The sequence below is a fragment of the Giraffa tippelskirchi genome, chromosome 6 (assembly GCF_054371585.1).
Source record: "Giraffa tippelskirchi isolate mGirTip1 chromosome 6, T2T-mGirTip1v1.2.pri, whole genome shotgun sequence".
Taxonomy (NCBI): Eukaryota; Metazoa; Chordata; class Mammalia; order Artiodactyla; family Giraffidae; genus Giraffa; species Giraffa tippelskirchi.
The window spans coordinates 16,534,997-16,550,816 of NC_137280.1; the positions used below are offsets into that span (position 1 = coordinate 16,534,997).

At 38.3% G+C, this 15,820-nt stretch overlaps 1 protein-coding gene across 2 annotated transcripts in view; it reads right to left on the reverse strand.

Moving 5' to 3' along the window:
• Nucleotides 1-1,844: 1,844 nt before the first annotated feature.
• Nucleotides 1,845-15,820, reverse strand: part of ANKRD46 (ankyrin repeat domain 46) — a 35,821-nt gene continuing 21,845 nt past the window's right edge. For both annotated transcript variants that reach the window (XM_081503446.1, XM_081503445.1), the window contains 4 exons: nucleotides 14,491-14,586; nucleotides 11,564-11,901; nucleotides 10,245-10,403; nucleotides 1,845-3,866 (listed from right to left, as the gene is read on the reverse strand). In XM_081503446.1, the coding sequence (XP_081359572.1) occupies nucleotides 3,650-3,866; nucleotides 10,245-10,403; nucleotides 11,564-11,874 (687 nt within the window). In that variant the 5' untranslated portion in view covers nucleotides 11,875-11,901; nucleotides 14,491-14,586 and the 3' untranslated portion in view covers nucleotides 1,845-3,649. The remainder of the gene's footprint in view (nucleotides 3,867-10,244; nucleotides 10,404-11,563; nucleotides 11,902-14,490; nucleotides 14,587-15,820) is intronic.

Here is a 15,820-nt window from a genome sequence, read left to right on the forward strand (position 1 = left end):
TTACAAATGGATGTGAGGCCTGAAAATTCTGGACTCATCTCAGAACCACCTGGAAAATGAAACCAACAAATAGGAGGACAAAGTGAAAAGCACAGAGGAACTGAGCTAAATTTGGACTATGTCACCCTTGGGGTCTACTCTACCTCTGGGCTTCCGGCTACATAAATCAATTAATTTCTTATGATTTAAGCCGCTTTAAATTTGGATTTGACTTCTTGCAGCTGAAAGCACTTTGATACATTCATAAACAACTTCACAAGTCAAAGACTGAGGCTTGGTTAAAATAACAACAACAAAAAGAGAATACTGTTGTGCATTTCTATACCAAGTGGTGAAAGACAAAGCAACTATGCTTTTTTTTTTAAAACCTATGGTATATGTGAGGCAGATTGTGCTGGTGCAAAGCCTGCATGCTCTTATGTCAAGAAGCCTGCAGTACAAGACTCTAGTCCTTCCATCCAGCGGCAGACATATGGCGGAAGAACGGCCAGCACGTTCACACACATGCAGCCTGTTGGAGGAAACGTGTGAAAAGCACATGCTTAATCTGTAAAGAAAAAAATGCACTTATGATAAAAAAAAAAGTGTGTTCAGAGTTCTACAGGGTGCACTGTGAACAAATAGGAGAGAAAAAAACAGTCTGAGTTCCTGCTCTCATGAAACCTATCATCAAAAAGACCAAAAAAAAAAAAATTCAGTTGACCCTTGAACAAGGATTGACCTGCATGGATCCACTTATACATGGGTTTTTTTTTTCCATTAAATATGTACAGTTCTACAAGATCATCTACTGTTGGTTGAATCTGCAGGTGTAGAATCATGGGTACCAAGGGCTCACTATAAAGTTACTCCCTGATTTTCAACTACACATTGGTCAACACCCTGAGTCCCTAACCCCACACTGTCCAAGAGTCAACATACACATTTACTAAGTATGGTAAGTGATGAGGAAATCACAGGTAGAGAAGTGGGCAGTCAGATACAGTTAGCTGTGTCAGGTTTTCTGAACGTGCCAGGATCTGAGCTCAATATTATGGGTTAGAAACCCTGGGAGGTTACAGAAACATGGGGCACATAAGAGGAGGAAAAGCTGTATTTAGAAACAGGATTGAAAATTTTAGTAGCATGTGCTGCTGAGATGGCAGTAGGTACAATTCTAGATGGTTCCACCGCCAGACTCAGGTCAGACAGCAAGGCAAAAGGAAAGAACAAACATATAATTGGGGATAGAGCCTGAATGTGAAATCGCTATTCCACTATGGCCTGTTGGACCTTAAGAAACTCTGACAAGTTACTTAACCCTCATAGTGTCAGTTTCCTTATCTTACAGGGAACATAAGGATGATCATGAGGATTGAATGAGATGAAGCTTTGAAGTGATCTGTACAATTGGGAGGTGCTTAATAATAGTAGTTATTATCACTCTTGGGCTTCCCAGGTGGTGTTAGTGGTAAAGAATCCACCTGGCAATGCAGGAGACATAAGAGATGTGGGTTCGCTCCCTGGGTCAGGAAGATCCCTTGGAGAAGGGCATGGCAACCCACTCGAGTATTCTTGCCTAGAGAATCCCACTGACAGAGGGGCCTGGTGGGCTACAGTCCATGGGGTCACAGAGTTGGACACGACTGAAGTGACTTAGCAACAGCAGCCTTATTATTCTTAAATCCATAAGCAATTCACCCAAATTAGTGTCAGAACATTTATAAAGCAAACACATATGAAACTTGATACACCTATTACATGGGGTTTCAAAAAAACTTCTTTGCTTTTTTGAACAGCCAACTGGAACCTATTTTTTAAAAATCCTAAATTAAAAGAAAAACAATGATAAATAAGAAAACAGATTGTGATTAACAGATTATAAATATATTTATTGGTAATATTACTGAATACTGAATGCAGAGAACAGAATACAAAGAAATCATCACTTAAAAAGGAAACATTAATCTTTAAAAATGCAATATATTTACATATATGTTAGCCAATTTTGCACGTCTGTATAGAGTTACAAACAAATACAAAGCTAATTCCAAAGCTTTTAATCTGAAGTGTTCTTCATTCTAATGTCCACTGTTTTTTGCTGTATTTACACCAAGTATGATTAATTTTGTTTGCAGCTAATCTAAAAGCAAGATGCTATGAGCTGACCCTGAGGCAGTCAGGTAAATCAGGAATTTCAGAACAGCTCTTTAGGACAGGATAAAGTCACATGAAAGAAAATGCCTCAATCCTAGATATATAAATGCAAAAGAGAAAATATTAAGAAGCAAAAAAGAATCACAGAAATACCAATTCTATTCTAAATTATAATTTCTAATTCTAGCAACAATTCAATTAGCAGTAGCTTGGATGACTATGTTCTAAAAAATAAAACCATTAGTTCTTTCACCACAATTTTCTGACTACACCTAATGAATAATTATCAAGTCTTCATGTATTTTTTTAATAACCCAATAATATGATATAAACATAGCGGAATCATTAACAAGAGGTCTTCAAACACACTGCAGAAAGCTGCAATATAGTCTGGAGACCAGATTTCAATTTACATAATATTACCATTCATAAAGAGTTTATGACACCTGGTACAATAGTGTTCAGCACTGTTAACTCAGAAATGCTCCATCCATTCTTTCCATCAGAGAACAACTGACATGGATGGGATTGTTATGATAATTCTACCAGGGCCTCTAAAGAGGATTGCACATAAAATGAAAAACTTATGAACTATGACATAATCATGACAACACAGCTAGCTTATAGAACTGAATTTTTCACAATAATGGTACTACAGAATTACAGTGACATTAAACATCAGAAATATTTATTCCTGCTAACTACTGAGTAGAAAAAGTTTTCCAACTGTATTTTTGATGAATAGGATATCTTTGAAATAAACACTAGGGGGAAATTAAAAGTTTCTCAATTGAAAATTCTCAAGTTCATTTTTCAGATATTAACAACAAGCAAAGCAGCTTACAAAAAAAATCAAACTTATCTTAAAAACAAATAAATATAATCATTAATTTTTGAGGAAAATATAGCTCCTTTTCAAAAGTTCTGTTTGGTTGGTGACTAGACTTGAAAATATTAAAATAAACCAAACAGATCCCAACGATACTGATTTGCACTATAAGATCTGGAAAAAGCGCTTCAAGTGTTAAGCTGAAGATTTCATTTCCCCCCTACTATTCCCCAGAGAAAGTAAATAGCGAAAAGCAGCTCTTGTAAAAATAAACAAAAACAAAACAAAACTACCAACCACAACTAATCATATAAGACAAACTTTAAACATTTCACTCTAGTTGGTCTTATGTTAGGGTAAGGTTTCTGTAGCAAGGATTTCCTAGTCTCATCCTCTATCTCTCATTCATTAGTCAATTCCACACTTTTATCAAACCAGGCTATGCAGAGCCTTTCCTAAGAAGTCAGGCTGAGTTGGAGGTAGCTTTAGGACAGTATCCTTGACTACAGTATGTAGTTAGTTCAAACAGACAGGTTGTTCTTCTAAAAGGATTACAATGTGTAAAAATGCAAAAAGAAAAAAAAGTACAGCCCTCGCTGCTTTGCACTAAGAGATTCTGAGAAACTGAGAACATACACTGGAAGCCAGGACACTGGCATCATCGTCTCCTCTCCCGTGAGCTCTTTAATGCACCAGTTCAGGCTGGTTTTCCACGAAGGGCAGCACTCCGCTCACATAGTAGGCGATGCCAAGAGACAGCAGAGCGATGACAAAGATCAAGAGCAGCACCCTCCAGAAGCCCAGATCCTCTACAAACTCCTGCCACGTGGTGCGGAAGCTGGACAGGACCCCCTCACCCTGCTGCAGGTTGGGATTGAGGAGGGAATGGCTTTCCATGGCGCTGTGAGAGAAGCAAAGGGAAAGAAAGGGCATGAAACAACACATCACCCATTTCAAAAACAAAAAACACAGAAACTTCATTGTTTAAGAAGACCAACCTTAAAATACACATTGATGAGAAGAAAACGGACATATATATTCTAACCCATTTGTGTACTGATTTAAGTATCTGCAAGTATTTGGACAATTTACCTTGAACTATAAATTGCTAAACAATAATGATTATGTTCCTTGGTTTAGTATCTAGAAGAGTCAAAGTTAGAAGCTCCAATACTTAGGCTATCTGATACGAAAAGCCGATTCATTGGAAAAGACCCTTATGCCAGTAAGATTGAGGGCAGGAGGAAAAGGGGGCAACAGAGGATGAGATGGTTAGATGGCATCATCAACTCAATGGACATGAGTCTGAGCAAACTCCAGGAGATAGTGAAGAACAGGGAAGCCGGCATGCTACAGTCCATGGGGTTGCAAAGAGTTGGACACAACAACATACATAAAACATAAAAACATAAAACATAAAAACATCCCAGCCGTGAAGCAGAAGTCTTGAAAAAGGTCGAGTGAGTCACTTCCATCAGACACTACAGCAAAACACATTCTGGTTATTTGAAGAATTCAACACAAGGATTCAAAATTTGAGAATTCATGTTAAGGAAAATAAGCAAAAATGGGAAAATCTAAAAACCTGTTTTATACAGTGTGTGAATCTTAAAAGTGGATTTTTATCAATTTAGTTCACTAATCTGACCAAAACTGAAATACTCTAATAATGGATGCTTACTCTTCAGTCTGTTGTACACTTGGACAGGGCTAGCCATTAGGGATTCCTCTTAACAGCTTCCTCCCACTGGTTTTAGCTCTATCTTGTACAATAACACAAAATAAGTCTACTTCTCTTCTGTATAAAGGCTGAGTCTAGTTGAAAATACGGTAGTACAAGTACCATAAAAACTATATAAGTGAGAACATGACTGCTACAAATAGCATATATCTGACACCGGTATTTGAGAGGCTGCACTGTGATGAGTTCGAAGCTCCAAGAGATTAGCACCCACAATTATGTCACAACATGCAGGACCAATAACAGGGTAACATTTAGATTAAAGCCACAATGACCATAATCATAGGTATCAACTACTGATTGCTGTTATTATTCTTCTTAAACTTCTTTTCATATTCTTCTGACCATCTTGGGATAGAACAATGGAAACAGCACAAAACAAGGTCTTAGAGTCTGGTTCTGGTTCATCATGCACAATTGACAGGTTTTTTTGGTAAGTTACAACTTTACTTTATTCACCGATACTGTTAACCACAACCCTTTCAGCCTTTCCTGGCATTAGTGTCTTTTCTAATCCTGGGAAAATGACTTCGTAAAGGGCCAATCTGTTTGCCATCCAAACTTTTCTTACATGTTAAAAAATGTTTATCTTCTGAATAGGAGAAGACATTTTCAATGGGAATCTATAACAATACAAAAATTTAAAGAAAACTCTAGCAAGTTCAAAGATAATATTAGAACTCTGAGAAGTTCAGGAGAGGTTAGTTGTTTTTTTGGCTCACTTCTCTATTTGTTAGAATAACCACATGTGGAGAGGCACAAAGCACTTAAGTTTTATATGACTACAAAGTTATCACAAATCCCAAACGTCTTAGCCACAGATACTTCACTTACTCTGTTTAAAGAAAAGGCTTTCAAAACATCCGAGTTAGATTGATACACAGAGATCCTGAACTACGTATTTTTAAATGCTTGTACTTCCTGCTCTAATAATGTCTTCATTTTGACTTACATGAAATTTATTGACTACGTCTGACTCAAAATGCTCTCACACTTAAAGGTGTTAGATATACAGGTATCCCCCACTTTTTGAAAGTTCACTTTATGCCACCTCACTTTTAAGAAACATCTACTATACTACCTATATGTGCTAATTAAAAGAAATCCCAAGAGGATTTTGGCTTTTATATGAAGAAAGGCGTAAAGCAAAAACAGTGTTCAGTGTTGGTCTTGCAGCAAGACTGGCACCACCAAGCTCCTTCCCCAGGAACCTCACAGCATCTCAGCTGCCCCGGCCCTGAACGGTGCTTGTGAGCACCTGCGCTTTAGCTCAGTTTGTTTCGTGCACCTGTTAGTAAGATGAGTCCTAAGGTAACTGCCTCTTCACTTTATGCCATCTCGACCTAAGGAAAAGTTTCCTAGGAACATTCTACTTTTGGATAGTGGGGGTGGGGTGGAGACCTTATAAAATGAGACTTCAGCCACACCTTCTCTAAGAGCTCATGAAGTTCTGACAGTCAGAACTGTCTATGGTGACTTGGTCCAATGAACTACTTTCTACTATCTAGGAAATATGTGATTCTAGTATGATGGTCTGTGTGTACAATGTGTAATTTTTTTTGTACATTGTGTCATCTACACTGTCTCTGTCAGCCCATACCTAAAATAAAAAGGAACTAAATTAAACTTAGGATAAATGGTGTAGGGAAATATTTTTCATCAACTTGATTTATAGGTCCTTAAGAAGTTATGCTACGTTTCAGGGAATTATAAGGGAACAGGAAAATACTAAATACATTCAAAATCTTGCTTTATCTCCTGTTCTAGAAAAGGCTAATCACCACACAGCTATGCCACAATGCCATGTACTAGCCAACACCTTTAAGCTTCCCCCTCACTTTTTTTTAAATTGATATAATTCATGTACCATAAAATTCATCTTTCTAAAGTACATGATTTGGTGTTCTTTAGAAAATTCATAACGCTGCAGAACCACCTCCACTATCTAATTTCACCTTGGTCACCTCTCTAATGAACTCTGTACCCTTCAGCACCGCCTCCCCCTGTCTCTCCCCCTGCTCCTGGAGGCCACTGCTGCCTTCTGTGCCTGGTTTCTCTCATGGAGCACATTTTCAAAGCTCATCGGCGTTGTGGCACATATCAGTATTTCGTTACTTTTTATAGTGGGATAATATTTCACTGAATGGATAGATGACATTTTGCTTATCCATTCATCAACGATGGACTTTTGGGTGGTTTCCACCTTTTGGCTGTTATAAATAAAGCTTCTATGAGATTTGCATACAAGTTTTTGTGTAAACATGTGTTTTCAATTTTCTTGGGTATATACCTAAAAGTAGAATTGTTGGGTCATATGGTGACTCTGTAACTTTTTGAGGAGTTGCCAGACTGTCTTCCACAGCAGCTATTTTACATTCCCACCAGCAATGTAGGGTGGTTCAAATTTTCCCACATCATTGCCAGTACTTGATATTGTCCATCTTTTTGCTTGCAGCCATTCTATTGGATATGAAGTAGTATTTCACTCTGGTTTCAATTTGCATTTTCCCTAATGACCAATGATGCTGCTTTTAAGCTTTCTAATTTAAGCTTCAACCACATCTTCCTATCATGACACTGAAGGGCAGGAGTAAGACAGGGCAACTAGGTAGTACAAGTAATAATTCAATTTTTAAAGAACAAGCTTTACCTAATGCTGTAAATAATACGAATCCTCATATTGAAGTGCAATGGCAGGTATGTGAAAGAAGCAGGAATAAATATTTCACACTGCATTGCTCAAATGACTAATCACTTCCGAATTAATAAGGAATCACAACTGAGGCAAAATAAAACAGATTTCTAATACAGAGATGCCAAGAAACTGGCTAGCAACAAAATATACCAAGCAAGGTCCTGAAAATATACCAGGAAGAGCACATATAGAACATTTTTCATGGTAAAGAAGCCCAAAGTCATTTGAAAATAAATTTCAAGTTATTTTGGAAGCATATGATCTTTAACAAAAAACAGGTAACTCAATGTTATTCAATTTCTTACAGCCTTCTTACCACCAATCCAGAGCACGCAGGTGAGAGAAGGGCTTGCCAGTGCACCGCTGACTGCTTATTTTATGTACTTGCCAGCCTTCAGTGATAAGTCATGAGGAGCATGCACCGTTTGAGAAGTAAAATACTTTAATTTCTTTGGACAATAGTAAGTGTTTGCCACAAACAAAATAATCCTAAACTTGAGAGTGGAATTAGTGGTCCTGAAGAAGTACACAAGCAAGTCTATGAAGAAGGAGGAAGAAAATCATGCACACAGAGGAATCAGATTAAGGGTGAAGTATGGAAGCCAGAGGGGATTTCATCTGGAACTCACAGAAACAATGATCCCAACAGTCTAAGTGGACCATATGCTCCTAATTCTAAGTCCTGGTCAATCTGCTACTCAGTCAGTAGCTAATCAGGGCCCTAGTCTCCTGAAAAATCTGGGAGGAGATTATGTAAGTTCATTATACTTTTTACCTTGCAATGTCTGGAAGGCTGAAATTCCATGGTGGTCAACCAAACTACAAGCTGGTACAACTAAATCTGGCCTAGAGACCACCTGTTGAGCCCGTGATGCCAAGAGAAAAGATGACTGGTTACCTTGTCAGAGCTTCATGAACTGTGTTCTAAACTGCTTTTAGATGAGGAATGATGAGATATTTGAGACCCTGTCAGTCACTCCATCTTAGTTTCAGTTACACACAGGAGCCCCAATTTCATTTGTTCCAACTCATGTTAAGGTCACTTTCACATCACTGAATTGTGTATGTGTTAAATCTTGTCTTACTCTCCTCCTGTTTTACTTTTCCCTTAGCACTTTAACTCCCTATCTCTGAAACTACCTTTCCTAATATTGTCCAAGTTCTTCTTCTCACTTATTTTTCTCTGCCTTTTTTGAAATCCCATTCTTTTTGTGACCTGTACTTAAACTCTCAGACTCCTGTTTCCTCCTCTCCTAGTCAGCTCTTCTCGCTTGCACTGCCAACCCAGCAGGCTGCCCTGCACGGCAGCTAACAGAACATTCTGCGCATGTGTGCACACAGTGCTTTCTGTTAATGGCTTTTCAATCGTAATCTGCAGCTGTAAGGACCAACAGAGAGTTCAAAGAAAGTATCAAGCACTTTACCTGAAAGCAAATAAAAATAAAGCTGACAAAAAGTTGTCATAAAAGATTCACTTAATGTAAGACCAGAAACTATAAAACTCTTAGAGGAAAACACAGGCAGAACACTCTTTGGCATAAATCACAGCAAGATCCTCTATGACCACCTTCTAGAGCAATGGAAATAAAAACAAAAATAAACAAGTGGGACCTGATTAAACTTGAAAGCTTTTGCACAGCAAAGGAAACTATTAATATTAACAAGGTGAAAAGACAACTCTCAAAAAGGGAGAAAATAACAGCAAATGAAACAACTGACAAAGGATTAATCTTCAAAATATACAAACAGCTCATGGAGCTCAATGTCAGAAAAACAAACACCTCAATCAAAAAGTGGGCAGAAGACCTAAACTGACATTTCTCCAAAGAAGACATACAGATGGCTAATAAACACATGAAAAGATGTTCAACGTCCCTCATTATTAGAGAAATGCAAATCAAAACTATAGTGAGGTATCACCTCACACTGGTCAGAATGGCCATCATCAAAAAATCCACAAACAATGAATGTTGGAGAGGATGTGGAGAGAAGGGAACCCTCTTGCACTGCTGGTGGAAATGTAAATTGATACAGCCACTATGGAGAATAGTATGCAGATTCCTTAAAAAAAAAAAACAACTAGAAATAAAACTACCATATGACCCAACAACCCCACTAATGGACATGTACTCTGAGAAAATCATAATTTAAAAAGACATATGCACCCCAATGTTCATTGCAGCACTATTTATAATAGCTAGGACATGGAAGCAATTTAGATGTCCATGGACAGATGAATGGATAAAGAAGCTATAGAACATATATAAAATGGAATATTACTCAGCTATAAAAAGGAACACATTTGAGTCCATTCTAATGAAGCAGATGAACCTAGAGCCTATTAAACAGAGTGAAGTAAGTCAGAAAGTGAAAAATACTGTGTATATTAACACATGTAAATGGAATCTAAAAAGATGGTACTGATGAATCTATTTGCAAGGCAGCAATGGAGACGTAGACATAAAGAACAGACTTGTGGACACAGTGGGGGAAGGAGAAGGTGGGACAAATTGAGAGGGTAGCATTGAAATGTATATATTACCATACATAAAACAGATAGCCAGCAGGAATTTGCTGTTTGTCTCAGGGAGCTCCAATTGGTGCTCTGTGACAACCTAGAGGGGTGGGATGGTGGGGGTGGCAGTGGGGGCGAGGTTCAAGAGGGAGGGGACATACGGAGATCTATGGCTGATTCATGTTGATGTACGGCAGAAACCAGCACAGTACTGTAAAGCAATCATCCTCCAATTAAAAATAAATAAATTTAAAAAGACAAGAAATAAACCACAAGAAAAGATTCACTTGAAGTGACTTGCCTCTTAAAAAAATGAAATCTTAAGTACCTTTCACTCTCAGCTGTCTGCATGGTCTCTAGTTTTGAGTGAGTTCCTCTGTTAAATCCTTTTACCTCCTGTTCTTCCAACGATTCCAGCAATCGGATGACATCTTTATTCACTCCCCTGCGCTTTGCCAGAACTAGGGGTGTAGCACCTTGGTGGTTGCTAAAAAGTTCATAAAAATAAAAGTAGCTGTTACACTATACTGTTAGTAGCCATTTGTGGAGATCTCAGTGAGGAAGGCATGGGCCCCATTAATTCAAAATTAAAACCAGAGCAGAACCAGAGGTTGAGATGGAGCCTGAATTTTGAGTTAACCTTTCTTTTTTCTTTTAGGAAAAAGGAAAAATATATACATAGTCAATAAATGAGAATAAAGAAAAAAGGGCATCTTCCTAGAAACTAACTGGAAAAGTCTAGATTCTAGATTCATTCTTATCTGACAATTATATATTTCATGAGAACAGTGTCTATTTTTTTTAAATGTCTAAGAACTAAAAGAAAAAAAAAAAACACCCAAGCTCAAAAGGCATCAAATAATCTGCTTTGGTTCACCTAACCATTTAACAACAGGAGAAAGCCCAACCAACACTGAATCCTATAGTTAATTCCTACCACATTTTGTCCTATAGTAGCAGAATCATTTATTGTCTTATTTGGATTTAGGGACATTATAGCACCAATAAATTAGGTATAAAAAATGTAGCTTAAAGATCAAGTTTCTTTTTAAAGTGACCTGATATCGTTCCCACTCAAGAGACAAGGTATCACTAAAACAAAACAAAAGACACTACTTCTTCAAATTGTTCAGTATAAGAAGGACTCTGAGTCCGGAGAGATAATGAAGCTAGCATGGTATATTACACGATAGAAGACAAACAAGCTTTGGAACCAGGTGGAACTAGTTTTAAATTCCAACTGTGTTAAGTCATTTAACCCAGAATTCTTGTCTCAACTATTTCATCTATAAAACGAATACTTAAGAGCTATTCATTCTGAAGATTAAATGAGCTAACACAGTAAACGCAGTGCCCAGGTCATAACAGATTTTCAACAGATGTTAGTTCTTCTTTTTCCCTTGTCTTATAATACATAATTAATTAGTAGCAGAACTTAGCCACTATTTTCATAGAAAAATTTACATTGCTTCAGCACAAATCTAGAAGTCAGGCTCTTGTTCCCTCACTCATTGTCCTAAATACCTTTCTGAACTTGTCACTATACTTGATCAATGAGGAAACAAAATCAATAGATTCCAAGATTAGACCACTGGTTGAGAGGCTAATGGGAGGAAGTGACGAGACTTCAAAAACCACAGAACTTACCAAATATCAATTTTGAGTCCATTGGAAACCAAGAATTGAATAGTATCCACATGGCCACAGAGATGAAGAGCCGTGTTTCCCTGATAATCAGTGGCCAGGAGATCAGCACCAAATTTATGTAGCAACTGGCAGATGTCTACATTCCCTCGGGCCGCTGCGAGGTGAAGGCCTGTTCTGCCCCTGCTGTCACGAATATTTGGGTCAAAGCCACTTTCCAAAAGCCTCTTGGAGTAGTTAAAGTCTCCATCAATACAGGCCTGTAGCAAGGGTACATTAGTCTGAGAAGAATCATTTACAAAAACGTAGGACATGGTTCGGATGTGGTGGATGGAATGTGCCTGTAAAGAAACATGAGGCGAGTTGAGACTCAGAGAAGCCAAACTAAATCGAGACAGTGCAGTCATTCAGAAAAGCACTATTTCTTATCCTTCTTGGTCTCCTGCCTCTAACAAATTACTTCACCAAGCAGAAACAACATCAGAGCTATCAACTATACTTTATTTTCCATTAAAATGTCTAATTTTCCCCATATCTGCTGGATCAAAACTGCAATTAAATTATCATAAAGCCCTATTTCACTTTTCATCATATAAAAAGACTGAGATATTTTTAAAGTAAAGTAAGACATAAGTGCTTAGATTTAGCTTTATTACATTGTCAGAAGACACAGACAGTAAGTTCCTTAAACTTCAAAGAACTACCTACACACACACACACACACACACACACACACACACACACACACACACACACACACACACACACACATACACACAGCAGTTCTCTTTCATATAGTTGCTTCTTATTGTACTTGAGACATTCTATACGGCAAAACAGAATCATGTGCTCAAAAGTTAACTAAATCAGCATGAAAAAAACAATTAACTTAATTCACACTCAATAAGGACCTGCTCAATGCTGTTTGGGGCTTCCCCGATGGCTCAGTGGGTTAAAAAATCTGCCTGCCACTGCAGGAGATGAAGTAGATGTGGGTTCAATCCTTGGGTTGGGAAGGTCCCCTGGTGGAAAGCAGGGCAACCCACTCCAGTATTCTTGCCTGGGAAATCCCACGGACAGAGGAGCCTGGCGGGCTACAGTCCAGGGGGTTGCAAAGAGTTGGACATGACTGAGCGACTATCACTTTCACTTTCAAATGCTGTTTAGAACACAAAGGTCAAATTTTAATAGAAACAGAAAAGCTAAGGAAAGCACCAAACTAAATTTAAAAACCAGACCTATCATGAAATTAAGAATGTCCATCTTTTTTACAGTATTGACCCTATTCTGCTTTGTTCTGTGGTTATCTAGCTACCTGATCTTGCCAAACTCCCAATGTCTGAAGATGGAGAGATGAGGAAAAACAGGTCTCCATGGGAATAGCTGTGTCCATGGTAATGTTGCACCCATCCGAGTAGACTCACTGCACCAACGGGTTTGTCCACACCTCCTTCACTGACACCCCCCAGCAATCTCTTGGGTCTCTCAGTGTGCATCTCCACCCCACCTGCAAACATCTCTTTCTTGATTCATTTAAGAAAAAGTTAGAGCCTGACAAGAGAAACTTTACTAAGGAGTTAAAGAGAAAACAAACCAAAAGAAGAAAACAAAGGCAGAGACGGATGTGTTTGTAAAGATGGCTCCTAAGGTTACAAAAGCTTAGTCACAGATGAGCTGGCTTGTAATTTACCAGGCAAAGTCTTTCTGGAACACAGATGGAATTGGATGCTAGATCAATCTATTGTGCCTAACCTCACAGGGATTCAGGAAAGCCTGGCTCTGGAGTCTGGTGAGATTCTTGGCTGGTACTCCTTTTAGCCTGGTTTCCCACAGAGCCACTGCCCCTCTGGTCCTGGGCCATGTTAAGCTCTGCTGCTGCCATGGGGGCAAAGGGGAAATGGTAACACAGACTGAGGGCCTGTTCTGAGCCATGCACTGCATTAAGGGCTTTTAATGAACTTTATTTAATCTTCCTAATAAGTCCATGGTAAGATTTACTATACTTGATTTTAGTAGGAGTCATTGACGCATTCTAAGTCAAGGAAATGGCATAGTCTTAGTATATTATTCTTTCAGAAAGATGATTTTGTTGGCAATATCAAGAGGTTGGATTGGAGAGGCTCAAGACTGGAGACAGGGAGATCAATCAATAAGTCATTGTAGAAATCCAGGCAACAAATGAGGATAACCTGATCTAATACAGTGGCAGAGAGAAGGGGGCATACTGGGGGGAATATCCTAGATAGAATTAACACAGATATGAAGGGTGAGAAGGAATTGTTAAGAGTAATTCTAAATAAGGGGGAAATCTGCTTATGATTAAGAATTACAGAAATCAAGATAAGATAGATTATGATACTGTATAATACTTTTAAAAGAAACTAACCCAATGGGAAGATGTTACTCAAAAAACAGTCAAAAATTCTCTTTCAAGGGTAATCTCCCTATTTTCCCCTATAGTATTCATTAACTGGATCATAAAAAAAGACAGAGGTAACACAAATGTCTTAAAAATTAAAATACCACGTATCAAGGATTTTTCAAGAGGTAATGTGTTTTGGTTAAATTCTCTAAGAATAGATAATGAAAAACAATCTACTTGGTGTTTTTGAACCAAAAAACAGTGTGTTTTTTGGTTCAAACACAGTAAGAATTCTTGTGGTTTTCAGACTGGGATTCTTTTGAATATTGGCTCAGTAAAAAGGGCAAGACTTTCTTGTCTATTTTTTGAGTGAGAATAAGCATGGTATATTTTGTGAGTTTCTCTGTGTTCTGAAGAAACTACTAACCTCCAAATTTAATAAGCCTAAGGTCCAACAATAGATCACATTTTTCATCTTGATCACAGAACTGAATATACCCAAAATCAAGGCCACAGTTCACTGACGTTTTCGCATATTGTGAGCAAGTCCACAGTAGAAAATACTCACGTAAGCCTTAAGATTGAATCTTTCTTTGTCACGTGACAGTTTCTCTGAATTCTTAACAAGGTTCACCGGAATATCCAGAAATGTGCCAGCAAGGATCTACAGTAAAGAGAAAATTCAGTTATAACAAAGGACCTGCTGTTCTACTAAACCTAGACAATGTAGAGGGATCTGTAAATACTTTCTAGAACATCTATGGGTAAGGCATCAACTTATGAAGTTGGTAAAGCCACTAAGGAGTAATAAAGTGGCAAAAGGAGCCCACAAACACGGTCAGAAAGACTAAAGAGTCGATAATGTGCCGCCAGCAGTGAAGAAAATTCACTGGACTGTGAAAATTCGCTCTAACTTACTAAAATTGAAATGCATATTTTTCACATTAGAAATGGTGGCTGCATCTCAGGTTAGTCCACCAAAGCAATTTCAGAAATAAAATGCTCTTTGCAATGGGGGAAAAAAGTAAAAACAATCCAATATTTATGTTAAACCAAATAGGTACATTAAAGAAAAAAAATATATTTCTAATTTGTCTTGAATGCTGGTATACTTAAATCTCCTCTGAGATTGTTCCCCCATCTTTTCTTTTCAGTGTGAAAGAAACCTGGCTCAGATCTAACTGCAATCTTTTCCACCTGCCTGACCTCACCCCTCTTGCACCTTGGTGGTGCCCCATCTCTGCGCTTTCACTGGGAGCCCCTCAGGTTCCCCCTCAGGGCACTGAGAGACATTTCCAGAGTCTTCTTTTTGACAACTCTCTCCTCTTGAAGGAACATGGACGGGAGGGAGGTCATGGACAGGAAGTATGGACCACAAAAATTCAATAGTAGTTTGCTAGGCAAACATTTCTGTGTGCCAAAAATGTTCTAGATACCATGCAAAGTGGTAAAGGTGGAATGTAAAGTCTAAATTCCAAATTTATAGCTCCAGCTGAAATTCATGACTTTTACTAGTCATTCATGCTGTTATCAAGTCTCCTTAAGTAAACTTATATAGGAAAGTCATCAGTGGCATTTTATGAAGCTCCATTTACCACTGTAAGTTAGGTTGTATCATAAAGGCTATTAGTGTGAGGCTGGAAGTGAGGACAAGGGCTGACACACTGCATGAGAGGACCAGTCCCATGACAGATCAGCACATACCATGATGACCCAGTAATACTCAAAACATCCCCCCTTCTCGACTGTTCCCTAGTTTTCTGTCAGTCTGTAGTACCAGTTTAGACAAACTTCATTTATCACTGAGCCACTCAATTGATTTCCTTGAACAAATAATCTGTGTTCACCCAAAGCTTACTATTTTCCTCTCTTGTCCTGCCCACTGAAGCTGAATGTTC